The sequence below is a fragment of the Globicephala melas genome, chromosome X, assembly GCF_963455315.2.
Source record: "Globicephala melas chromosome X, mGloMel1.2, whole genome shotgun sequence".
In the NCBI taxonomy this organism is placed as follows: Eukaryota; Metazoa; Chordata; class Mammalia; order Artiodactyla; family Delphinidae; genus Globicephala; species Globicephala melas.
In genome coordinates, this window is record NC_083335.1 from 68,591,860 (window position 1) to 68,618,788 (window position 26,929).

Genomic DNA, 26,929 nt, shown 5'->3' on the forward strand with positions numbered 1-26,929 from the left:
TTCCCAATTTATTTATTTTTTAAAAAATGTTTATTTTTTATTTTTCATTTATATATTTTTTAACATCTTTATTGGAGTATAATTGCTTTACAATGGTGTGTTAGTTTCTGGTTTATAAAAAAGTGAATGAGTTATACATATACATATGTCCCCATATCTCTTCCCTCTTGCATCTCCCTCCCTCCCACCCTCCCTATCCCACCCCTCTAGGTGGTCACAAAGCACCGAGTTGATCTCCCTGTGTGCCCAATTTTTGATTGGGTTGTTTTTTCGATACTGAGTTTTATGAGCTATTTGTATATTTTAGCAATTAAGCCCTTATCAGTTCCATAATTTGCACATATTTTCTTCCATTCTTTAGGTTGTCTTTTCATTTTGTTGATGGTTTTTTTTTTCTTTTGCTGTGGAAAAACTTTTAAGTTTAATTATGTCCCATTTGTTTATTTTTTAAAATTAATTTATTTTTGATTGCGTTGGTTCTTCATTGCTGCACGCGGGCCTTCTCTAGTTGCGGCGAGCAGGGACTACTCTTTATTGCGGTGCGCGTGCTTCTCATTGCGGTGGCTTCTCTTGTTGCGGAGCATGGGCTCTAGGCGTGCGGGCTTCAACAGATGTGGAACGCAGGCTCTAGAGCGCAGGCTCAGTAGTTGTGGCACATGGGCTTAGTTGCTCCGTGGCATGTGGGATCTTGCCGGACCAGGGCTCGAACCCGTGTCCCCTGCATTGGCAGGCGGATTCTTAATCACTGTGCCACCAGGGAAGTCCCTAATGTGTTTATTTTTGCTTCTATTTCTTTTGCCTTGGGAGACAGATCTGAGAAGATACTGCTATTATTTATGTCTGAGAATGTTTTGCCTACGTTCTCTTCTAGGAGTTTTATGGTGTCATGTCTTCTATTTAAGCATTTAAGCCATTTTGAGTTTATTTCTACATATGGTGTGAGGGAGTGTTCTAACTTCATGGATTTACATGCGGCTGTCCAGCTTTCCCAATACCAGTTGCTGAAGAGACTGTCTTTTCCCCATTGTATATTCTTGCCTCCTTTGTCTTTGTCATAGATTAATTGACCATAGGTACATGGATTTATTTCTGGGCTCTCTATTGTGTTCCATTGATCTATATGTCTATTCTTGTGCCAATGTGACCACTATTTTAAATGGATGAATAATATTCCTTCTAGTGGATTTAGCGTATTTTTTCTGTGTACTTCTTTATTATTGGACACGTATGTTGTTCTTAACTTTTCACTATTGTAAATAATGATTTATGGAACACTATTCAGTGCAGAGGTTATCCCCTCCATATTTTGGATTATTTCCAAAGGATAGAGTCTCAGAAGAGCAATTACTATGTCAAAAGATACGAACATCACAAGCACTGACACTGAAACTGTGATTAAAAATCTTCCAACAAATAAAAGTCCAGGACCAGATGGCTTCACAGGCAAATTCTATGAAACGTTTAGAGAAGAGCTAACACCTATCCTTCTCAAACCCTTCCAAAATATAGCAGAGGGAGGAACACTCCCAAGCTCATTATACGAGATCACCATCACCCTGATACCAAAACCAGACAAAGATGTCACAAAAAAAGAAAACTACAGGCCAATATCACTGATGAACATAGATGCAAAAATCCTCAACAAAATACTAGCAAACAGAATCCAGCAGCACATTAAAAGGATCTTACACCACGATCAAGTGGGGTTTATCCCAGGAATGCAAGGATTCTTCAATATATGCAAATCAGTCAATGTGATACACCATATTAACAACTTGAAGGAGAAAAAGCATATGGTCATCTCAGTAGATGCACAGAAAGCTTTTGACAAAATTCAACAACCATTTATGATAAAAACCCTCCAGAAAGTAGGCATAGAGGGAACTTACCTCAACATAATAAAGGCCATATATGACAGACCCACAGCCTACATCGTGCTCAACGGTGAAAAACTGAAACCATTTCCACTAAGATCAGGAAAAAGACAAGGTTGCCCATTCTCACCACTATTATTCAACATAGTTTTGGAAGTTTTAGCCATAGAAATCAGAGAAGAAAAAGAAATAAAAGGAATCCAAATCAGAAAAGAAGAAGTAAAGCTGTCACTGTTTGCAGATGACATGATACTATACATAGAGAATCCTAAAGATGCTACCAGAAAACTACTATAGCTAATCAATGAATTTGGTAAAGTAGCAGGAAACAAAATTAATGCACAGAAATCTCTTGCATTCCTATACACGAATGATGAAATATCTGAAAGTGAAATTAAGAAAACACTCCCATTTACCACTGCAACAAAAAGAATAAAATACCTAGGAATAAACCTACCTAAGGAGACAAAAGACCTGTATGCAGAAAATTATAAGACACTGATGAAAGAAATTAAAGATGATACTAATAGATGGAGAGATATACCATGTTCTTGGATTGGAAGAATCAACATTGTGAAAATGACTCTACTACCCAAAGCAATCGACAGATTCAATGCAATCCCTATCAAACTACCACTGGCATTTTTCATATAACTAGAACAAAAAATCTCACAATTTGTAGGGAAACACAAAAGACCCTGAATAGCCAAAGCAATCTTGAGAAAGAAAAACGGAGCTGGAGGAATCAGGCTCCCTGACTTCAGACTATACTACAAAGCTACAGTAATCAAGACAATATGGCACTGGTACAAAAACAGAAATATAGATGAATGGAACAGGATAGAAAGCCCAGAGATAAACCCATGAACATATGGTCACCTTATCTTTGATAAAGGAGGCAAGAATATACAATGGAGAAAAGACAGCCTCTTCAGTAAGTGGTACTGGGAAACTGGATAGCTACATGTAAAAGAATGAAATTTCAACAGTCCCTAACACCATACACAAAAATAAGCTCAAAAAGGATTAAAGACCTAAATGTAAGGCCAGAAACTATCAAACTCTTAGAGGAAAACATAGGCAGAACACTCTGTGATATAAATCACAGCAAGATCCTTTATGACCCAGCTCCTAGAGCAATGGAAGTAAAAACAAATAAACCAAGGGGACCTAATGAAACTTAAAAGCTTTTGCACAGCAAAGGAAACCATAAACAAGGTGAAAAGACAACCTTGAGAATGGGAGAAGATATTTGCAAATGAAGCAACTGACAAAGGATTAATGTCCACAATTTACAAGAGCTCATGCAGCTCAATATCAAAAAAACAAAGAATCCAATCCAAAAGTGGGCAGAAGACCTAAGTAGACATTTCTCCAAAGAAGATACACAGATTGCCAACAAACACGTGAAAGAATGCTCAACATCATTAATCATTAGAGAAATGCAAATCAAAACTACAATGAGGGGCTTCCCTGGTGTTGCAGTGGGTGGGAATCTGCCTGCTAATGCAGGGGACATGGGTTTGATCCCTGCCCCAGGAAGATTCCCACATGCCACAGAGCAACTAAGGCTGTGTGCCACAACTACTGAGACTGTTCTCTAGAGCCCATGCTCTGTAACAAGAGAAGCCACGACAATGAGAAGCCCACACACCACTCGCTGCAACTAGAGAAAGCCCATGCACAGAACGAAGACCCGACACAGCCAAAAACAAAAACAAATACAAATAAATAAATTAATTAAAAAACAAAAAACTACAATGCGATATCATCTCACACCGGTCAGAATGGCCATCATCAAAAAATCTACAAACAGTAAATGCTGGAGAGGGTGTGGAGAAAAGGGAACCCTCTTGCACTGTTGGTTGGAATGTAAATTGATACAGCCACTATGGAGAACAGTATGGAGGTTCCTTAAAAAACTAAAAATAGCACTGCCATACAACCCAGCAATCCCACTACTGGGCATATACCCTGAGAAAACTATAATTCAAAAAGAGTCATGTACCACAATGTTCATTGCAGCTCTGTTTACAATAGCCAGGACATGGAAGCAACCTAAGTGTCCATCAATAGATGAATGGATAAAGAAGATGTGGCACATATATACAGTGGAATATTACTCAGGCATAAAAAGCAACAAAATTGAGTTACTTGTAGTGAGGTGGATCGACCTAGAGTCTCATACAGAGTGAAGTAAGTCAGAAGGAGAAAACCAAATACCGTATGAGAACACATATATATGGAATTCAAAAAAAAAATTTGTCTTGAAGAACCTAGGTGCAGGGACTCCCCTGGTGGTGCAGTGGTTAAGAATCCGCCTGCCAATGCAGGGGACATGGGTTCGAGCCCTGGTTTGGGAAGATTCCACATGCCGTGGAGCACCTAAGCCCGTGCACCACAACTAGTGAGCCCGCGTGCCACAACTAATGAAGCCCACACGCCTAGAGCCTGTGCCCTGCAACATGAGAAGCCCGCGCACTGCAACGAAGAGTAGCCCCTTCTCGCCGCAACTAGAGAAAGCCCGTGAGGAGCAGTGAAGACCTAAGGCAACCAAAAATAAATAAATATGTATATTAAAAGAAAAAAAAGGAGGACTTAGAGGCAAGACGGGAATAAAGAGGCGGACCTACTACAGAATGGACTTGAGGACGTGGGGAGGGGGAAGGGTAAGCTGGGAGAAAGTGAGAGAGTGGTAGTGTATATATGGACATATGTACACTACCAAATGTAAAATAAATAGCTAGTGAGAATCAGTCACATAGCACGGGGAGATCAGCTTGGTGCTATATGACCAGCTAGAAGGGTGGGATCGGGAGGGTGGGAGGGAGGGAGGCGCAAGAGGGAAGAGATATCGGCACATATGCACATGTATAACTGTTTCACTTTGTAATAAAGCAGAAAGTAACACACCATTGTAAAGCAATTATACTCCAATAAAAATGTTAGAAAAAAAAAGGTATGAACATTTTTTGGCTCATGTTGTGAAATTGCTTTCCAAAATACCCAAAGTGGCAGCTTTAAGCTGTTTTACTGTGCATGCTTATTCTTCCACCTAAATACCATTTGTTCCTCTGGGAAATTTTAAGTCAAATATTAACTCCATGTGCTTCTGATGAAACAAATAATATTTCATATGAAAGTCATCATTAGGTCAACTGTGGCGTGGGGATACTGTGTGAGAGAGATGGAGATGAGCATAATAATTAGCTGCAGAATAGTAGTGAAATGATGGCCATGCTACATAAATAATCCATTTAAAGGGAAGCTCATCAGGGAAATGAATTGTAGGGGGAAAAAGTGGTCTTGAGGAAATAAACTAAAATACAATTGTGCACCGTTATTGTACACAAACTGAGTTTAATTTTTTTCCAGTTATTCCTTTTAGTCGTATTACTACCAATATGTTTATGATAAGATAATGGTATATAGCTTCTATCATAGTCACTATAGCACACCAGAAGATTTAGACCAGAGCTATGGCATATTGATCTGAGGCAATAGTAGCACCCAGGACCAACTGTTGGCCTTCAGAGATCTCTTGCCAGAAACCAATCTACTGCAAATTTTATTCCTGAGATACTATGAGCTTGATTTATTTTTCCGTCCAGTTGACTGTGTTCCATCTGATAGATAAAACCAGAAGAAGCTACTAGAATCTTTGCCCCCATAATCCTTAGAACAGAACATAATAAAACAATAAATCTTATTATTTTAATATGTATTCTTTATTTAGCACTTTGGCAGGTAGTATAAGTGCTACATAAATTGAGTGAGATATGATCTTTGATTTCAGGGAGTCTAGTTGGGAAATGAGAGTAACAATAAAAACAAAGAATAAATGATACACAGTAGCATAGTTAATTGCTCAATTATGTAAAACTTAGTTAATATAGGAATTCAAAGAAGAGAGAGACCAATGAAGACTGTAATGGTTGCTGAAAACTTTATGTATGTTCTTGGTGCGGGTGAATTTGGATTTGAGTTACATAAAGATCATGGGAGGAGGTATATCAGGTGAAGCCAACAGTGTGAATAAAGGTACGCAGGAATGAACAAGTTGTGTTCATGGGACAATAAGATAATTATTCTGTGGGTAAGTTTTTGGGAGAAAAGTTAAAATGGGACTAGATTATGGAGGACCTGTAAATGACCCACAGTAGTCACATAAACGTGAAACATGCACGAAAGAAAATATTATTGGAGGTGGACAGTATTTTAAGTGGCTAAGAAAATGTTTCTGTTGTACAGATTGAAGAAATGGCAGTAAACCTGTGGAACTGGGCAATTATCAAGAAAGGAGCTTTGGGTTTAAGTGAAGAGCAGAGCGCTAAATGTACGTATATGTTTTGTGACTCATATTATGAGGAGTATTCTTATTATACATGAGATTGTGTTCCTGCAGTTTAAATAATATTTTGACCTGTTCTTAGATGCAGATTTGTTAAAAGAAAACTAAACAAAACAACCCATAAGCAGTGGTTTCCAAGCAAACCCTGCCTTGGTTTTGTGGTTTTTCAGAGCTTAGCTCCTTATTAATAGAAATTTAAAAGCGTAACTGCAAGAAATAGTCTGCTGGTGAAAAATGAGGCAGGAAAATGAGAACTTGAAAAATTTCAGAGGACGTGGATTATTTCCTTGGAGGAGAGATGATCAGAATCTTCAGGATTCTGAAGAACCATCAAATAGTAGTTTTTCCTCTCCATTAATTAATAAAATAATGAAAAATGTTGCTATGTGAGGAATTCAGATTAAAAGTCTGTAAAGAATAGTGTCTTCATGAGGTGGGTTAATGAACATTGGACTGAGTTACTGAGAAAAATTATAGAAGTTTTTTGTGAGAGCAAACAAGAATAATAACAACAAAACAAAACCCCAAAACCATATTCAGCTGCTTAGATGTGTTAAATGTGATCTACTGTCTGGCAGAGTTTGAGTGCTTTAGCTAAATGGGCAGGGTCTAGTGTGCTGACAGTTAACTGATTTCCATCAAGGATAGGGACAGTTAATGCATTTATGGAAAGTATATGTCCCATTATAAAGGATACATTGAGGCAACAAACCAAGAGGTGAATCTCTGGAGTGCTTGGCTTGTAGACAAATGAATTTTGTCTGTATGCAACAAATAGAATTTAATACTAAGTATTTATCTTTATGAATATAAACCAAACTGTATACGACTTCAGTGTATGTATAGGGTAATTAGTGGTTGATACAGTCAATAATATACTGACTTTTTAGCCCACTCCTCTATTAGGATGTTTAGAGAACAGTTCTGTCTCTTTAACTCTCAGATAAATGTTGATATCATTGCTCCTAGAAGCCTTAGATCTTATAGTTGTGAGGAGGGAAGAGTTGGAAATTCATCTGTGGGAGAAATTTAGTACACAGGTGAACTGTGCGATGTTAAAATGCTTTAATTCTAAACTTCTCGCATTCCGCATATCAAGGAACATTGCTCTGGCTGTTTTTCACTGCTTGTTAAATAGTGGGGATTTGGTAGATGAAGTGGGAGCTGCAGCCCTAGGACCGACCTTTCCTAATGTACTTACTCTGTATGTAGCAGTTCTTAGATATTTGGGTGCTTATTACGTGTATAATACTTTTAAGATACAGTGGAAAACAGGGTGTAGTGCAGGAAGCCTCTGATTTTAAAAAGTTTTATTCTCAAAATCTGTTGATTGGAAGATACTTTGTCTCAAAAACAAATTCAGTGTACCTGGATTGTGTTGTGATCAAAACGTCATTAAGATTTATGCACTACAATTTATTATTATTGGGAAGAATTATGGAACAATGAACAGAAATAGGAAAGGCAGAAGTAGAAGAATGACTCTTAAACTTTAGTTTTAGACCTGTTGTATTTGAGGTGACAATAAGGTTGGAGATGTGAGACTGGAGCTTGTGAGAAAGGTCGAGCTGCCTGTAGATTTGATGGTTATTCACATGGAGATGACTGTTGAAGCCACAAGAATTGTTGAGTTCTCTGAGGGAGAAAATAAAGAGCAGTGGTTCTTAGATACTGGTATAAATGAGAGTAACCTGTGGAGCCTTTTAAAATACAGATGCCCAGGCTCCACCATTGGAGGTTTTGATCTGGGGGGTTTAGGATGAAACCTGGGCATGTCTGTAATTTGAAAAAATTTCTCAGGAATTCTCATGCATACCAAATATTAAGAACCAATGGTGTTGAGAGAACAGAGTACTGAGATTTTAACCTTAATTCTTCCAGTTACGGACTGGGAAGAAAAAGAGCAAGGATGGGATACCACAAGTAACAGTCAAAATATTCTAGAGGAGACTCGCTACCCACTTATTGAGTACATACTGTCTCTCTCTCTCTTTTTTTTTTTCTGGTACGCGGGCCTCTCACTGCTGCGGCCTCTCCCGTTGCGGAGTACAGGCTCCGGACGCGCAGGCTCAGCGGCTATGGCTCGCGAGCCCAGCCACTCCGCGGTATGTGGGATCTTCCCGGACCGGGGCACGAACCCGTGTCCCCTGCATCGGCAGGCGGACTCTTAACCACTGCGCCACCAGGGAAGCCCGAGTACATAATCTTTTATAGGGTTGTCAAACCATGTTATGGCAGGCAGTAGGTGAAAGGGACAAGGTAAGACTCCAGGGCAAAAATACCAGGCATACATTATGCTTGAGGATTTAGGAAGGAATGGGTTAAAGCTACATAAACAGTAAAAATAAAGAATTCACAAATGCCAGAGGATGCAAATTTATATGTTGTTTAAAGTCAGTTCAAATACCAAGCTGTGGGCACTGATGGAGCAGAGTAAGGCAGATGCAAGGAGTCAGTCAGCAAGCACCTAACCAAGATGTTTATAGTATAGAGGGGCCAAGAAGAGGCTGATGAGAAGACAAGGGTAGAGCAACAGCAACAAAGACAACATCTTTATACTGAAGTAGCATTCTGTCTGAGCCTCAGGTGCCTTTGGCCTGAAGGCTTTATTGGTGATAACTATACACAGCTGGATCAAGAATGTGGGGCTGGAGCAAAGTTCTTAGACTAAGACATTTCCCACAGAGGGACACTGCTCAATGCTGAACCAGGATAGAGTGAGGCATAGGAAGTAGTATTTTTCAAAAAGGTTATTATGATCATTGTGAAATGTAGCTGTGAAGTCAGGGAAGGTGATCTTTGGGAGTGCAGCTTTAGTAAAGTGGTAAAGATGCAAAACAGATTGCAGGGCATTAAGGAGACGAGGGAGTAGCAATAAAACATAGTAGCTCATTCAGTTCAAGAAGTTTGACAATGGGAGGAAGAGGAGAAATGGGAGGGAAGCTTGAAGCACAGTGGGGTTAGTTGAATTTTTTCGAGGAAGGGAGATGGATATATTTGAAGGTAGAGGGAAAGGAGTAAATTGAGAGGGAAGCACTGAAGATATCTTTGGAGAGGGAAAATAATTGAGATCAGGGTCCTTGAGAGTACAGAAGAATTAGTAAACTTTGAAAACAATAAAGGAAACATTTTCAAAACTGGAAATGTGGGTTTCCCTGGTGGCGCAGTGGTTGGGAGTCCGCCTGCCGATGCGGGGGGCGTGGGTTTGTGCCCCGGTCCGGGAGGATCCCGCGTGCCGTGGAGCGGCTGGGCCCGTGGGCCGTGGCCGCTGGGCCTGCGCGTCCGGAGCCTGTGCTCCGTGGCGGGAGGGGCCGCAGCGGTGAGAGGCCCGCGTACCTCAGAAAAACAAAACAAAACAAAACTGGAAATGCAGGACAATGTAAATATATGTTTAGAAATTATTTTACTGAAAGTTTTTTTCCCAGAAACAAATTAAATTTGTTGAGGGATGAATAAATTTTACATTTTGTAATGTTAATAAAAATTTGACTACATGGGGCTTCCCTGGTGGCGCAGTGGTTGAGAGTCCGCCTGCTGATGCAGGGGACACGTGTTCGTGCCCTGGTCCAGGAAGATCCCATATGCCGCGGAGCGGCTGGGCCTATGAGCCATGGCCGCTGAGCCTGCACGTCTGGAGCCTGTGCTCCGCAACGCGACAGGCCACAACAGTGAGAGGCCCGCGTACCGCAAAAAAAAAAAAAAAAAAAAAATTTGACTACTTCAATTACCCGTAATTTAAGCTGGGCAAATCTTCTCTTTTTCATTGGAATATTAATTAAAAATGGTGTTAGCATAAGTAGAATGGCTGCTGAGATTTAATAACATCAAGACAACTAGTTCAGTTATATGTGAAGTCATCTTTAATAAATTGGGTATGTTTTATGATGAAAGAAACCACACAACTAAAGAGGTTACAATTATTCAAACTTTCCTATTTTCAGGGTAAATGAACTGTGTAATGACGATACCTGTATTTTCTAAGTTATGCTTCAAGAACTTTTACCTCATCTGCAGAAAATAATATATTTAGACCGTTTCACATTTGAGGAGAATAATCTTAAACTATTCTGATGTTCAGGAATTTTGTCAGATGTTGAATAGCTTTAGATTCCAATTCTACTTAGAATTATTTTGCTGCCAGCATGGTACATACAAGAGCATCATGTGAGTCTTTGGGATTTAAGACAGACAGAAATTAAAATTTGAAAATTAGATATCTGTCTGACTAAAGCATTAAGCCCATGATTCATTTGGTAGTTTTCAGGTCATTTACTTTTGATAATTGATTTTTTAAAAAGACCTTTAAAGTTCTTATTTTTAACAACAAAAGTGGTTTCACTTCACTCCTCTTTTCTCTTTATATGTGTATATAAAAGGGGAATGAATGTTTTGTGTTTATGGGTATCTAATTACTGTTTTGCAGTACGGCACGTTGCTTGCAAGTTGATGTGTATGTGTGAAGGCTCAGCTGCTTCAGAAGAAGCTATTCAAAGACAAATTTTGGTAAGTCCTAATTAAATCAGGAGAAAGTGCAGATTCAGTGAGAGAGTCATTATTCCTGTGTAGATGGTTGAAGTTAGTGTAAACCTGGAAGGGGGTTATATCCTTTAGTTCTGGCAATGTTACTTTTATAATAATTATATCTATTACAATTAAAGGTCTCAGCAGTACTGTAGTTGTTATTACAGTGATTTAGTGGACTAAATATTGAACTTATAATTCAGGATTTATGAAAAGTAAGGAAAATAATAAAAGGTAATAGTTTTCTGCTCCATCCCTTTCTACCCCCTGTCTTGCTTCCTAGAGGCAAGTATGTTTTTTTAGTGGAAAGTATTTTTCCTAGTGTTTTAAAACAATATTTTATTGAAAAGCTCAAATGTACACATGAAGTAGAAAAGATAATATGATTCCCCTATTTACCTATCACTCAGCTAGAGTAATCATCAACTCATGACCACTCTTGTTTCTTCTATATCTCCTCTAACAGCAAACCCCTGGCCCCATGGATTATTTTGAAATAAATCCAAAGAAGCATTATTTTTCCCATAAATATTTCAGTACATGTCTCTAAAAGACCGGATATCTTTTTTATTCAAACCCAATATCCATTATCATACCTGATAAAATTCAATAAAGATTTTTCTAAAATCATCAAATATCTAGTCTTCCCTCCCCCCAACTCTTCCCACCTCCCTCCCCCCACTTCTTTCCAGTTGGTTTTTTAGAATCAGGATTAAAGTCCACACCTTGTATTTTGTTAATATGTTCTATAGTTTACCTAAATTCTGGATTCTGATAACTGCATCCTTATGGTGTCATTTAATGTAGTACTTTGTCCTCTGTTTTTCCTGTAAACTGGTAGTTAGATTTAGAAGCTTGATCTGATTCAGGTTCATTTTTGTCAAGAATAATTCATAGGCGGTATGGTGTACTTCCATCAGGAGGCACTAATGTCTACTTGTCTCTTTTCTGTTGTGTTAGTGTCGTTTGATGATTATTGTCCCCAGATCCATTATTTCTGTGGGGGTCTGCATATTCTAATTCTGTAGTTATTTTGTTTATTAACTGGAATAGAGAGAAACTTTCATCAACTATTTGGTTACTCTGAAGTATATTTTGTATACGAAAGTCCTGACTCTTCCCCTTTATTTAACAGTTTTCAGAATAATGAGTTGATTCTGTAACATCCTTAAATGATGACTGAGTGGGTTTTTTTTTTTAAAGTATTACTGTGAACTCATGGATTTTAACATATTTAATGACTTGCAGTTCATTGTAGTTATTATGCTTATTGAAGCACAATGTCCTATTTTGGGCTGGAAGGAGCTTCTTTAAGTGATTCTGAGTCCTTTTGGCACGACCTCAGCAGTCTTTAATAGTTTCATTTGGTTTCCGATATGGCAAGATATCCAGGCTTATCTTGTATAGTTCCTACCCTAGACCTGGAATCAGCCATTCCTCTAAGGAGCTCTGCTTTCTTTTAGTGGAGAACGTTGTTTAGAACCCACAGTCTGGACGTCACAAATGCTCATTACTATTGCATTGATTATTGTTTCTAGACCTTTTTAGTGGACAGAGCTATGACATATATATTTTTTAAGAGAGAAAGTATATAATGAGTTCATACTGATATTTCCAATTGATATTTAGGATTATAGGGTTTTACTTAGCTTCTTGATTTTATATTTGTGTGTCTTTGGTGCTAAAAATCTTGGTGCCTAACATTAAAGTAATGAATAACCTCTTTTATCCTAGAAAATGTATTTTTGAAACAGTTTCAGGATATAGCAATATCGATATTATTACTAAGAATGATTTCTAAAAACGTTTAGGAATTTTTTTGCACTTTTGTTCTTAGGATATACCTCACTAGGGATGTACAGTCAAAATATTGTGTTCATATTATTAAAATATCTTAAAATTACCTGAAATAATTCCTTTCCCTATGATTAAGCTATCGACTTGATATATAGCTAGATTTATTTGCTTCTGCTTGCTTTTGATTTTTGTGATTGCTCCCACCTACCCATTTTGATTGAATTTTGTTTTATTTTATTTATTTATTTATGGCTGCATTGGGTCTTTGTTGCTGCACCCAGGCTTTCTCTGGTTGTGGCGAGCGGGGGCTACTCTTGTTGCGGTGCCTGGGCTTCTCATCACGGTGGCTTCTCTTTGTTATGGAGCACTAGCTCTACGCACGTGGGCTTCAGTAGTTGCAGCACGTGGGCTCAGTATTTGCGGAACGTGGGCCCTAGGATGCGTGGGCTTCAGTAGTTGTGGCGTGTGGGCTCAGTAGTTGTGGTGCACGGGCTTAGTTGCTCTGCGGCATGTGGGCTCTTCCTAGACCAGGGATCAAATCCATGTCCCCTGAATTGGCAGGCGGATTCTTAACCACTGCACCACCAGGGAAGTCCCTGAATTTTGTTTTATAATTATGTAAAATACTGACATGGTTCTGAGGTCAAGTCAAATCTAAAGGAAGTATATTCAGAGAAGTCTAGCTTCTATCTCTGTCCTCTTTACTCTGTTCCCTCCCTTCCCCTGTTGGTAACTATTTTGTTTATTTTATTGTTTATCCTTTTGATATGTGTGTATGTATGCATGTATGTATGACTTTATGTATTTTATTGAAGTATAGTTAATTTACAATAGGAGTTTCATGTGTACAACATAGTGATTCAATATTTTTATAGATTATACTCCATTTAAAGTTATTTCAAAATAATGGCTATATTTCCCTGTGCTGTGCAATATACCCTTGTTGCTTATTTATTTTATACATAATAGTTTGCATCTCTAAATCCCCAACCCCTTTCTTGTCCTTTCTTCCTTCCCTCTACCCACTGGTAACCACTAGTTTGTTCTCTATATCTGTGAGTTTGTTTCTGTTTTGTTATATATATTTGTTTGTCTTATCTTTTAGATTCCACATATAAGTGATAACATAGATTATTTGTCTTTCTCTCCTATTGTTTTTTTGAAACTTAAAAATATTTATTAATTCATTTATAATAACAATAATCAAGGTATTACGTGTCAGCATAAATCACATTTTTAGCAGAAAATATCTATATTTTCCAAAGCAAGAGAAAATATGTGAGAAGAGTGACATTGTTTTGCATTAAGTTCTTTTTACATAAAGTTACATCACATTTTTTTATTCAAACAGAAAGTCACAAAAATTATCATCATCCTCATCAGTTCACTCACTCCCATGTAATTAATATTTATTTCATCTTGATCTGTTGTTAGCACTTTTATGAATTCATCAGTTTTCCATTAGAGTTCAGAAAATGCTTATTCATTCAGTTCAGCAGTATAGTCAGTTACCAGAAACCTGTACTTATCAGAGTCTTTTCCATGAATTCCTTGAAGATGAAACCCTTTTATAGGAAAATTTTTTTTTTTTTGTGGTACGCGGGCTTCTCACTGTCGTGGCCTCTCCTGTTGCAGAGCACAGGCTCCGGACGCGCAGGCTCAGCGGCCATGGCTCACGGGCCCAGCCGCTCTGCAGCATGTGGGATCTTCCCGGACTGGGGCACGAACCCGTGTCCCCTGCATCGGCAGGCGGACTCTCAACCACTGCGCCACCAGGGAAGCCCTATAGGAACATTTTTGCAAAAGAATCAGAGTACAGGCAGAACTGTCTGTAAATGACAAAAGACTTAAAAATGACCACAGTTAAAGATTTGATGGAAGTTCATAATAATGCAATTGACAAGGAAATCTAGTTATTTCTGACATATACATTTTAAAGTAATAACTAGAATTATGACTTATAACATTATACCAGAACATATAAGATTTTTAGGAATTTCATGTAATGTCTGAAACATTTATATTAACATATTTCCATACAAATAACCCAAAGAAAGTTTAGTATTAGTTTTTTTAAATTTAATTTTATTTTTTTAAATAGCAGCTTCTTATTAGTCATCAATTATATACACATCAGTGTATATATGCCAATCCCAATCGCCCAATTCAGCACACCACCATCCCCACCCCACCGCGACTTTCCCCCGTTGGTGTCCATACGTTTGTTCTCTACATCTGTGTCTCAACTTCTGCCTTACAAACCAGTTCATATGTACCATTTTCTAGGTTCCACATACATGCGTTAATATACAATATTTGTTTTTCTTTTTCTGATTTACTTCACTCTCTATGACAGTCTCTGGATCCATCCACATCTCAGCAAATGACTCAATTTCGTTCCTTTTTATGGCTGAGTAATATTCCATTGTATATATGTACCACAACTTCTTTATCCATTTGTCTGTCGATGGGCATTTAGGTTGCTTCCATGCCCTGGCTACTTTAAATAGTGCTGCAGTGAACATTGGGGTGCATGTGTCTTTTTGAATTATGGTTTTCTCTGGGTATATGCCGAGTAGTGGCATTGCTGGATCATATGGTAATTCTATTTTTAGTTTTTTAAGGAACCTCCATACTGTTCTCCATAGTGGCTATATCAGTTTACATTCCCACCAACAGTGCAAGAGGTTTCCCTTTTCTCCACACCCTCTCCAGCATTTGTTGTTTGTAGATTTGCTGATGATGCCCATTCTAACTGGTGTGAGGTGATACCTCATTGCAGGTTTGATTTGCATTTCTCTAATAATTAGTGATGTTGAGCAGCTTTTCATGTGCTTCTTGGCCATCTGTATGTCTTCTTTGGAGAAATGTGTATTTAGGTCTTCTGACAGTTTTGGGATTGGGTTCTTTGTTTCTTTAATATTGAGCTGCATGAGCTGTTTATATATTTTGGAGATTAATCCTTTGTCCATTGATTCGTTTGCAAATATTTTCTCCCATTCTGAGGGTTGTTTCTTCGTCTTGTTTATGGTTTCCCTTACTGTGCAAAAGCTTTGAAGTTTCATTAGGTCCCATTTGTTTATTTTTGTTTTTATTTCCATTACTCTAGGAGGTGGATCAAAAGAGATCTTGCTCTGATTTATGTCAAAGTGTGTTCTGCCTGTTTTCCTCTAAGAGTTTTATAGTGCCCGGTCTTACATTTATGTTTCTAATCCATTTTGAGTTTATTTTTGTGTATGATGTTAGGGAGTGTTCTAATTTCATTCTTTTACATGTAGCTGTCCAGTTTTCCCAGCACCACTTATTGAAGAGACTGTCTTTTCTCCATTGTATATCCTTGCCTCCTTTGTCATAGATTAGTTGACCATAGGTGTGTGGGTTTATCTCTGGGCTTTCTATCTTGTTCCATTGATCTATGTTTCTGTTTTTGTGCCAGTACCATATTGTCTTGATTACTGTAGCTTTATAGCATAGTCTGAAGTTAGGGAGTCTGATTCCTCCAGCTCTGTTTTATTCCCTCAGGACTGCTTTGGCTATTCGGGGTCTTTGGTGTCTCCATACAAATTTTAAGATTTTTTGTTCTAGTTATGTAAAAAATGCCATTTGTAATTTGATATGGATTGCCTTGAATCTGTAGATTGCTTTGGGTAATATAGTCATTTTCACAGTATTGATTCTTGAAATCCAAGAACATGGTATATCTCTCCATCTGTTGGTATCATCTTTAATTTCTTCATCAGTGTCTTATAGTTTTTTGCATACAGATCTTTTAACTCCCTAGGTATGTTTATTCCTAGGTATTTTATTCTTTTTGTTGCAATGGTAAATGGGAGTGTTCTCTTAATTTCTCTTTCAGATTTTTCATCATTAGTGTATAGGAATGCCAGAGATTTCTGTGCATTAATTTTGTATCCTGCAACTTTACCAAATTCATTGATTAGCTCTAGTAGTTTTCTGGTGGCATCTTTAGGGTACTCTATGTATAGTATCATGTCATCTGTAAACAGTGACAGTTTTACTTTTTCTTTTCCAATTTGTATTCCTTTTATTTCTTTTTCTTCTCTGATTTCCGTGGCTAGGAGTTGCAAAACTATGTTGAATAATAGTGGTGAGAGTGGACATCCTTGTCTTGTTCCTGATCTTAGAGGAAATGCTTTCAGTTTTTCACCATTGAGAATGATGTTTGTCATATATGGCCTCTACTATGTTGAGGTAGGTTCCCTCTCTGCCCACTTTCTGAAGTTTTTATCATAAATGGGTGTTGAGTTCTGTCAAAAGCTTTTTCTGCTTCCATTGAGATGATCATATGGTTTTTATTCTTCAGTTTGTTAATATGGTGTATCACATTGATTGATTTGTGTATATTGAAGAATCCTTGCATCCCTGGGGTAAACCCCACTTTATCATGGTGTATGATTCTTTTAACGTGTTGTTGGATTCTGTTTGCTAGTATTTTTGCATCTGTATTCATCAGTGATATTGGTCTGTAGTTTTCTTTTTTTGTAGTATCTTTGCCTGGTTTTGGTATCTGGTTGATGGTGGCCTCATAGAGTGAGTTTGGGAGTGTTCCTTCCTCTGTGGTTTTTTGGAAGGGTTTGAGAAGGATGGGTGTTAGCTCTTTGCTAAATGTTTGATAGAATTCACCTGTGAAGCCATCTGGTCCTGGACTTTTGTTTGTTGGAAGATTTTTAATCACAGTTTCAATTTTATTACTTGTGATTGGTCTGTTCATATTTTCTGTTTCTTCCTGGTTCAGTCTTGCAAGGTTATATACCTTTCTAAGAATTTGTCCATTTCTTCCAGGTTGTCCATTTTATTGGCATAGAGTTGCTTGTAGTAGTCTCTTAGTATGCTTTGTATTTCTGCGGTGTCTGTTGTAACTTCTCCTTTTTCATTTCTAATTTTATTGATTTGAGTCCTCTCCCTCTTTTTCTTGATGAGTCTGGCTAATGGTTTATCAATTTTGTTTATCTTCCCAAAGAATCAGCTTTTAGTTTTATTGATGTTTGCTATTGTTTTCTTTGTTTCTATGTCATTTATTTCTGCTCTGATCTTTATGCATCCCATAGATTTTGGATTGTCGTCTATTCATTGTCATTTGTCTCTAAGTATTTCTTGATTTCCTCTTTGATTTCTTCAGTGATCTCTTGGTTATTTAGTAAAGTAGTGTTTAGCCTCCATGTGTTTGTGTTTTTTACGTTTTTTCCCCCTATAATTCATTTCTAATCTCATAGCGTTGAGGTCAGAAAAGATGCTTGATGTGATTTCAATTTTCTTAAATTTACTGAGGCTTGATTTGTGACCCAAGATGTGATCTATCCTGGAGAATGTTCCGTGCTCACTTGAGAAGAAAGTGTAATCTGCTGTTTTTGGATGGAATGTCCTATAAATATCAATTACATCTATGTGGTCTATTGTGTCATTTAAAGCTTCTGTTTCCTTGTTTATTTTCATTTTGGATGATCTGTCCATTGGTGTAAGTGAGGTGTTAAATTCCCCCACTATTATTGTGTTACTGTCAATTTCCTCTTTTATAGCTGTTCGCAGTTGCCTTATGTATTGAGGTGCTCCTGTGTTGGGTGCATATATATTTATGATTGTTATATCTTCTTCTTGGATTGATCCCTTGATCATTATGTAGTGTCCTTCCTTGTCTCTTGTAATATTCTTTATTTTAAAGTCTATTTTATCTGATATGAGTATTGTTACTCCAACTTTCTTTTGATTTCCATTTGCATGGAATATCTTTTTCCATCCCCTCACTTTCAGTCTGTATGTGTCCCTAGGTCTGAGGTGGGTCTCTTGTAGACAGCTTATAGATGGATCTTGTGTTTGTATCCATTCAGCAAGCCTGTGTCTTTTGGTTGGAGCATTTAATCCATTTACGTTTAAGGTAATTAACGATATGTATGTTCCTATGACCATTTTCTTAATTGTTTTGGGTTTTTGTTTGTAGGTCCTTTTCTTCTCTTGTGTTTCCCACTTAGAGAAGTTCCTTTAGCTTTTGTTGTAGAGCTGGTTTGGTGGTGCTGAATTCCCTTAGCTTTTGCTTGTCTGTAAAGCTTTTGATTTCTCCATAGAATCTGAATGAGATCCTTGCCCGGTAGAGTAATCTTGGTTATAGGTTCTTCACTTTCATCACTTAAAGAGTATCGTGACACTCCCTTCTGGCTTGTGGAGTTTCTGCTGAGAAATCAGCTGTTAACCTTATGGGAGTTCTCTGGTATGTTATTTGTCATTTTTCCCTTACTGCTTTCAATAATTTTTCTTTGTCTTTAATTTTTGCCAATTTGATTACTATGTGTCTCGGCGTGTTTCTGCTTGGGTTTATACTGTATGGGACTTGTTGCACTTCCTGGACTTGGGTGGTTATTTCCTTTCCCATGTTAGGGAAGTTTTCGACTATAATGTCTTCAAATATTTTCTCTCGTCCTCTCTCTCTCTCTTCTCCTTCTGGGACCCCTATAATGCGAAAGTTGTTGCATTTAATGTTGTCCCACAGGTCTCTTAGGCTGTCTTCATTTCTTTTCATTCTTTTTTCTTTCTTCTGTTCTGCAGCAGTGAATTCCATCATTCTGTCTTCCAGGTCACTTATCTGTTCTTCTGCCTCACTTATTCTGTTATTGATTCTTTCTAATGTAGTTTTCATTTCAGTTATTGTATTCTTCATCTCTGTTTGTTTGTTCTTTAATTCTTCTTGGTCTTTGTTAAATGTTTCTTGCATCTTCTCGATCTTTGCCTCCATTCTTTTTCTGAGGTCCTGGATCATCTTCAGTCTCATTCTGAATTCTTTTTCTGGAAGGTTGCCTATCTCCACTTCATTTAGATTTTTTTTGGGGGGGGTTATCTTGTTCCTTCATGTGGTACAAATCCCACTTGGCTTCAAAGTCTGATTCTCTAGGAATTCCTCCTTCCGTTGCCGGACCCCCAGGTTGGGAAGCCTGACATGCGGTTCAGAACCTTCATTCCAGTGGGTGGACTTCTGTTGTATAAGTGTTCTCCAGTCTGTGAGTCACCCACCCAGCAGTTATTGGATTGGGTTTTCCTGTGATTGCGCCCCTCCTACCGTCTCATTGTGGCTTCTCCTTTGTCTTTGGATGTGGGGTATCTTTTTTGGTGAGTTCCAGTGTCTTCCTGTCGATGATTTCCAGCAGCTCGTTGTGATTCTGGTGTTCTCACAAGAGGGAGTGAGAGCACGTCCTTCTGCTCCACCATCTTGTTTCCTCTCTCTACTTTTGCTTTTTAAGTATAAGCAAATAGGTATTTATTCATATCTCTGCCTGCCCCGAGTGTCTTAGATAATTGGTAGTATTCCATATGTATACTTTTCTCCACTTTTTTTTTTTACCCAATTTAACATTATATCTGACAGATCACTCCATAGCAGTATATAGAGATATGCGTTTTCGTTTTTTTTTTAGCTACATAGCATTCAGTTGGTGCATGTAACTTGTCATATTCAAGCAGCCCTCTTTGATGGACATTTGGATGTTGCAGTGAATTGCCTTGTGCATATATCTTTTCCTATTTTAAGGCTATTGCTTGTAACCATTTTTGTTTTTACTTCTCACGTTTACTTTCATATATCTTAATCATATGGTTGTATCACTGTATTAGTTTGCTACGGGTGCCATAACAAAATACTATACAGTGGGTGGTCTAAACAGTAGAAATTTATTTTCCCACAGTTGTGTCCAAGATCATGATCCAAAATCAAGTCCAGGATCAAGGTGTTGGAAGGTTTGTTTTCTCCTGAGGCCTCTCTCCTTGGCTTGCAGATGGCTGCCTTTTCTCTGTGTCCTCATATGGCATTTCCTCTGTGTGGGCACACACCTGGTGTCCCTTTGTGTGTCCAAATTTCTTCTTAAAAGGACACCAGTCAGATTGGATTGGGGCACACCTAATGGTGTCATTTTAACGTCATCATTTTGTTAAAGACCCTATCTTTAAATACAGTCACATTCTGAGGTACTGGGAGCTGGGACTTCAACTTATGAATTTTTTGGTGGGAGGGGTCGACACAATTCAGCCTACAATAATTAAATCTTGATTTATCAGCTCCGTATATGATCTGTTTCTTTCTGTTATGATAGATGAAGATTTATCTCATCATATATTACCTCCCCTACTCCTTTCAGTTTTTGTTAATGATACTGTTTTTAATTTATTTTATTTATTATTATTTTAATTGAAATTTATTTATTTTAATATATTTAAGTTTTTATTTCTCCATCAGTTTTGGAGAGTATATCTTTACTTTCAACTCTGTGAAGATATTAGTACCTTTATCATTCTCTCTCCCTTTCCCCACCATTACCCTTCCAACTTCTGTTACCTCTCACATTTGCATTTTTGGCTTTATTGATTTCAAAGAATGGAACCTAAAAGGAGCATTTTATCGATTATGACTACTGTTTAATTCTGTGGATAATAATGGTATTTCTCTTTTTATGTTTCCATCTACTTGCTGTCTTAATTCTATTTCCTTAGGTATTCTGTTTGTTGAGTGTGATGTCCTTTCATATTATTGGTTACCCTCAAACATTTGGTGATTCTTGCTTATATTTAATTTGAGATTCCTTGATAGTCTTCTGTGTCACACTATTTACTGTAACTGAATCCAGTGACTGATGGAGAATTAAGACCAGAGGTTTTGCATTGACCTGTGTTGTCAGCCACCTGGAACTCTGTTTTTCTCTAGCCTAAGTGATTGTACTTACTGTTCCTTTCTGGGGAGGAGGGGAGAATATATCTGTTGGGGATGAAGCCTACTGCCTGATACTCCTCCTGTTCATATCCAGAATGTTTCCACATTTTGCATTTTCGTGCATTTTAGGATATGGGATTTTGCCTCATTCCATTTGCTGTTTTTCAGAGGTTCTTCATAATTTCATATCAACTGAAAATGCCCCTTATTTTTCAGGACTATTATTAATAAGAAAAATATGTATATTTTTCTTTTATTTCTAGAAAATATATATAAATCCCTAGAAAGGATATATATATATACACTATATCATATAAATATATATATATATCCTTTCTAGGGGTTCATAGTATATAAAATTTATAGTATATATTATATATATATCATAGTATGTACTATATACACATCATTTCTAGGGATTTATAATAGAAGGGGTGGCTGTAGTGTGTGCTCAATCCTCTATCTTGATTCAGTCCTTGTTTGCTTCCACAGTATTTGTGCATATTACTTAACTATTTATTTAGGTGTCTGTCAGTTATAATACTGTGAGCTTCTTCAGGGTGCCTGGCATGTAAAGGATACATAATAAACGTTTGCTGGATTAAGAAAAATTTTATTAGAGACGTAGTTAAAAACTAGAACCGAGGTATGTTGACTTACAGTCTAGTGCTTATCATATAACTTTCTTCAAGTATGTGAGGCATTAAGTTTTTCTTTTTAGGATGGTGGTAGGAGTTTATTAATTTATTTTTGCTGTGTTGTGTCTTCGTTTCTGTGCGTGGGCTTTCTCTAGTTGTGGCAAGCGGGGGCCACTCTTCATGGTGGTGCGTGGGCCTCTCGCTATCGCGGCCTCTCTTGTTGTGGAGCACAGGCTCCAGACGCGCAGGCTCAGTAGTTGTGGCTCACAGGCCTAGTTGCTCCGTGGCATGTGGGATGCTCCCAGACCAGGGCTCGAACCCGTGTCCCCTGCATTAGCAGGCAGATTCTCAAGCCCCGCGCCACCAGGGAAGCCCCAGGCATTAAGTTTTAGAACTTTCTCTTCCTGTCTAAATTATCTCAATGTTTTCTTTCAGTATTTTCTTAGAAGATGTGTTTTCAAGTATATTAATTTTTTATTATTGCTTTTCTTAAGACCGTTTCTCTTTAATTATGGAGTTCTGAGCAGAGCACAGAAGTCTAATAAATGCTGTTAGTTTTTTGTTTTCTGTGGATTACACTACTGAATATGAACAGAGGATTAAATATTTTCTCCAATATAATCCTCAGTTTTGAAGAGGTGTGAGTTTTTAAAAATTATTTTCTAACTTCTTTCTTCCAGCTGAATATGAAAACAGGAAAAGGATGGGTGGATGGTGGAAATGCTGTGATCGCTGATGAATTTTTTCAAGCTGCCATGGCTGTAAGTTACCATTGATTTTTAGCTGTGGCAGTTATTAGTAACAATTGTGGTTATTCTCATCATTACATTGTATTGTGGTTTATTTTCCAGGGTCTGGAGAAGTTATATGTCAAATTAATGCAGAGTTGCTCCACTGAGGTCCATGTGACTATGCAGAAGACTGCTACGGAGAGTGACCTTTTCAGAGTGCTTTCTTACCAGGCAGAGTCAGTAGGTATCATAGTCAGTAGGGCCTCACAGTGGGGCATTTTATATACGTAAATGCAAAAGTGATGACATATAACCTATTACAAGAAAGTCAGGTGTCATTGGTCTTTTATAGGATATTATATTTGGCCTTTTTAATCTCTGTTTTATATCTGAAGGTGACATTACTAATGGTGATTGGTACCTATCGGGGTGGGTGAGATTGAAAAGACTTATATAACTAATCATCATTTTCAACCACTGCATGTAATACCTATCATTTATTTGTGGCAGTGGCTTCTACTTGAAATACCTGTCTCTGTGGATATCTTACATTCACAGTCTACCTAAAATATTTGCCCAAAAAGAGCCTTCACATTTGCAATTATTCTGGGTTGTTCGCTGATGTTTTCTAAAAGTCTGCTGGTGTCAGTGTTCAGAGTTGTACTTTACCTCAGTTTGGCTTGTGGGTTTTCTTCTTTTGTCACCATGCAGTTAGGTGTGCATTTTCAGTTGAAAAAATGTAAGCTGTGATGAGTTTACTCTCTGAAATTATGTAATTCTAGAAATGAAAGAGACCTTAAGAATCATCTAGCGTAATCTTAGTTTTATTTCTTAACATCTTCATTGAGATATTTATAATTTGTATACTATAAAATTAACACATTTTAAATGTACAATTCAATGGTTTTAGTATATTCATAGAATTGTACAACCTTCACCACAGTCTTAAGTTTAAAACATTTTCATTACCCCAAAAGAAACCCCCTATCCATTAGCAGTCACTCCCTATTCCTCCTGACCCCAGCACTAGCAACCACTAATATACTTTCTGTCTTTATAGATTTACCTGTTCTGGGCATTTCATATAAATGAAATCATACAATATTTGATCTTTTGTGATTAGCTTGTTTTACTTAGCATGTTTTCAAGGTTCATCTATGTTGTAGCATGTATCAATATTTTTATTACTAAATAATGTTATACTGTATGGATATACCAGATTTTGTTTATCCATTCATCTATTGATGAACATTTGAATTGTTTCCAGTTTGGGGCTATTATGAATAACTCTCCTGTGAACATTCATGTACATATTTTTGTGTGTACATTTTTACATTTCTCTTGGATATATACCTTGGAGTAGAATTGCTGAATAACATTATTACTCTATGTTTAACCTTTTGTGAAACTGCCAGACTGTTTTCCACTGTGGCTGTACCATTTTACACTGCCACTAGTCTCTGAGGGCTCCAATTTCTGCATATCTTTGAGTTTTATAGATTTAGCACTTACATTTAGGTCTTTGATCCATTTCAAGTTAATTTTTGAGTATGGCATGAGGTGGGAGTCCAGCTGCATTCTTTTGCATATAGCTATCCAGTTGTCCCAGCACCATTTATTGAAAAGACTATTCTTTCCCCATTGAATGGTCTTAGCACTCTTGTCAAAAATTGATTCTGGCGAGGCTCTGGAACTCTTATTTGACTTTGTGGCGTGGAGAGTTTGTGAGGTGGTGTTATCCCGATTTTACAAATGAGGAGCCTGAAGCTCAGATAGAATGCCCTAAAACCAATAACACATTGAGTAAATAATACTTAAATAAGGCTACTAGAGGAGAACTTCAGGATGGCAGAGGAGTAAGACGTGGAGATCACCTTCCTCCCCACACATACATCAGAAATACATCTACATGTGGAACAACTCCTACAGAACACCTACTGAATGCTGAAGAAGACCTCAGACTTCCCAAAAGGCAAGAAACTCCCCACGTACCTGGGTAGGGCAGAAGAATAAAGAAAAAACAGAGACAAAAGAATAAGGATGGGACCTGGACCTCTGGGAATGAGCTGTGAAGGAGGAAAAGTTTCCACACACTGGGAAGCCCCTTCCCTGGTGGAGACAGCAGGTGGTCGGGGGAAGGTTTGGGGCCGTGGAGGACAGCGCAGCAACAGAGGTGCAGAGGGCAAAGCAGAGAGATTCCCACACATAGGATTGGTGCGGACCAGCACTCACCAGCCTGAGAGGCTTGTCTGTTCACCTGCTGGGACGGGCGGGGGCTGGGAGCTGAGGCTCCGGCTTTGGAAGACAGATCCCAGGGAGAGGACCGGCGTTGGCTGTGTGAACACAGCCTGAAGGGGGCTAGTGTGCCACAGCTAGCCAGGAGGAAAAAGTCTGGAACTGCCTAAGAGGAAGGAGACCACTGTTTTGGGGTGCACGAGGAGAGGGGATTCAGAGCACCACCTAAACAAGCTCGAGAGACGGGTATGAGCTGCGGCTATCAGCGTGGGCACCAGAGACGGGCATGAAATGCTAAGGCTGCTGCTGCAGCCACCAAGAAGCCAGTGTGCAAGCACAGGTCACTATCCACACCTCCATTTCCAGGAGCCCGTGCAGCCTGCCACTGCCTGGGTCCTGTGATCCAGGGACAACTTCCCTGGGAGAAGACACGGCACGCCTCAGGCTGTTGCAACGTCATGTTGGTGGTCTCTGCTGCCGCAGGCTTGCCCCACATTCCATAACCCTCCCTCCCCCCGGCCTGAGTGAGCCAGAGCCCCCTAATCAGCTGCTACTTTAACCCCGTCTTGTCTCAGTGCAGAACAGACACGCTCAGGTGACCTACACGCAGAGGCGGGTCCAAATCCAAAGCTGAACCCCGGGAGCTGTGTGAACAAAGAAGAGAAAGGGAAATTTCTCCCAGCAGCCTCAGGAGCAGCGGATTAAATCTCCACAGTCAACTTAATGTACCCTGCATCTGTGGAATACCTGAATAGACAACGAATCATCCCAAAATTGAGGCGGTGGACTTTGGGAGCAACTGTAGACTTGTGGTTTGCTTTCTGCATCTAATTTGTATCTGGTTTTATGTTTATCTTAGTTTACTATTTAGAGTTTATTATCATTGGTAGATTTGTTTATTGATTTGGTTGTTCTCTTCCTTTTCCTTATATATATATATATATAGATAGATAGATAGGTAGATACTTTTTTCCTTTTTCTCTTTTGGTGAGTGTGTATGTGTACACTTCTTTGTGTGATATTTTTCTATATACCTTTGCTTTTACCGTTTGTTCTAGGGTTCTGTTTGTCCTTTTTTTTTTTTAGTAGAGATTTTAGTGCTTGTTATCATTGGTGGATATTTTTTTGGTTTGGTTGCTCTCTTCTTTCTTTTTTTCTTGCTTTGCTTCTGCTCCGTGTAGCTGACAGGGTCTTGGTGTTATGGCAGGGTGTCATGCCTGTGCCTCTGAGGTGGGAGAGCCAAGTTCAGGACATTGGTCCACCAGAGACCTCCCGGCTCCACGCAATATCAAACAGCGATAGCTCTCCTGGATATCTCCATCTTGACGATAAGACCCAGCTCCACTCAACGAACAGCAAGCTACAGTGCTGGACACCCTATGCCAAACAACTAGCAAGACAGGAACACAACCCCACCCATTAGCAGAGAGGCTGCCTAAAATCATAATAAGGTCACAGACACCCCAAAACACACCACTGGTCACGGTCCTGGCCAGCAGAAAGACAAGATCCAGCCTCATCCACCAGAACACAGACACCAGGCTGCTCCACCAGGAAGCCTACAGAACCGACTGAACCAACCTTAGCCACTGGGGGCAGACAACAAAAACAATGGGAACTATGAACCTGCAGCTTGCGAAAAGGAGACCCCAAACAGAGTAAGTTAAGCAAAATGAGAAGACAGAGAAACACACAGCAGATGAAGGAGCAAGGCAAAAACCCATGAGACCAAACAAATGAAGAGGAAATAGGCAGTCTACCTGAAGAAGAATTCAGAATAGTAACAGTAAAGATGATCCAAAATCTTGGAAATAGAATGGAGAAGATATAAGAAACCTTTAACAAGGACCTAGAAGAACTAAGAGTAAACAATGATGAATAACACAATAAATGAAATTCAAAATTCTCTAGAAGGGATCAATAGGAGAATAACTGAGGCAGAAGAATGGATAAGTGACCTGGAAGGTAAAATAGTGGAAATAACTACAGCAGAGCAGAATAAAGAAAAAAGAATGAAAAGAATTGAGGAGAGTCTCAGAGACCTCTGGGACAACATTAAACGCACCAACATTCAA

The 26,929-nt window shown here is 38.5% G+C and overlaps 1 protein-coding gene across 4 annotated transcripts in view; it reads left to right on the top strand.

Moving 5' to 3' along the window:
* The window catches only part of TEX11 (testis expressed 11), a 362,363-nt gene that overhangs the window by 46,321 nt on the left and 289,113 nt on the right, over positions 1-26,929 (top strand). For all 4 annotated transcript variants that reach the window (XM_060292709.1, XM_060292708.1, XM_060292710.1 and 1 more), the window contains exons 4-7: positions 6,126-6,210; positions 10,649-10,728; positions 22,569-22,649; positions 22,740-22,859. In XM_060292709.1, the coding sequence (XP_060148692.1) occupies positions 6,126-6,210; positions 10,649-10,728; positions 22,569-22,649; positions 22,740-22,859 (366 nt within the window). The remainder of the gene's footprint in view (positions 1-6,125; positions 6,211-10,648; positions 10,729-22,568; positions 22,650-22,739; positions 22,860-26,929) is intronic.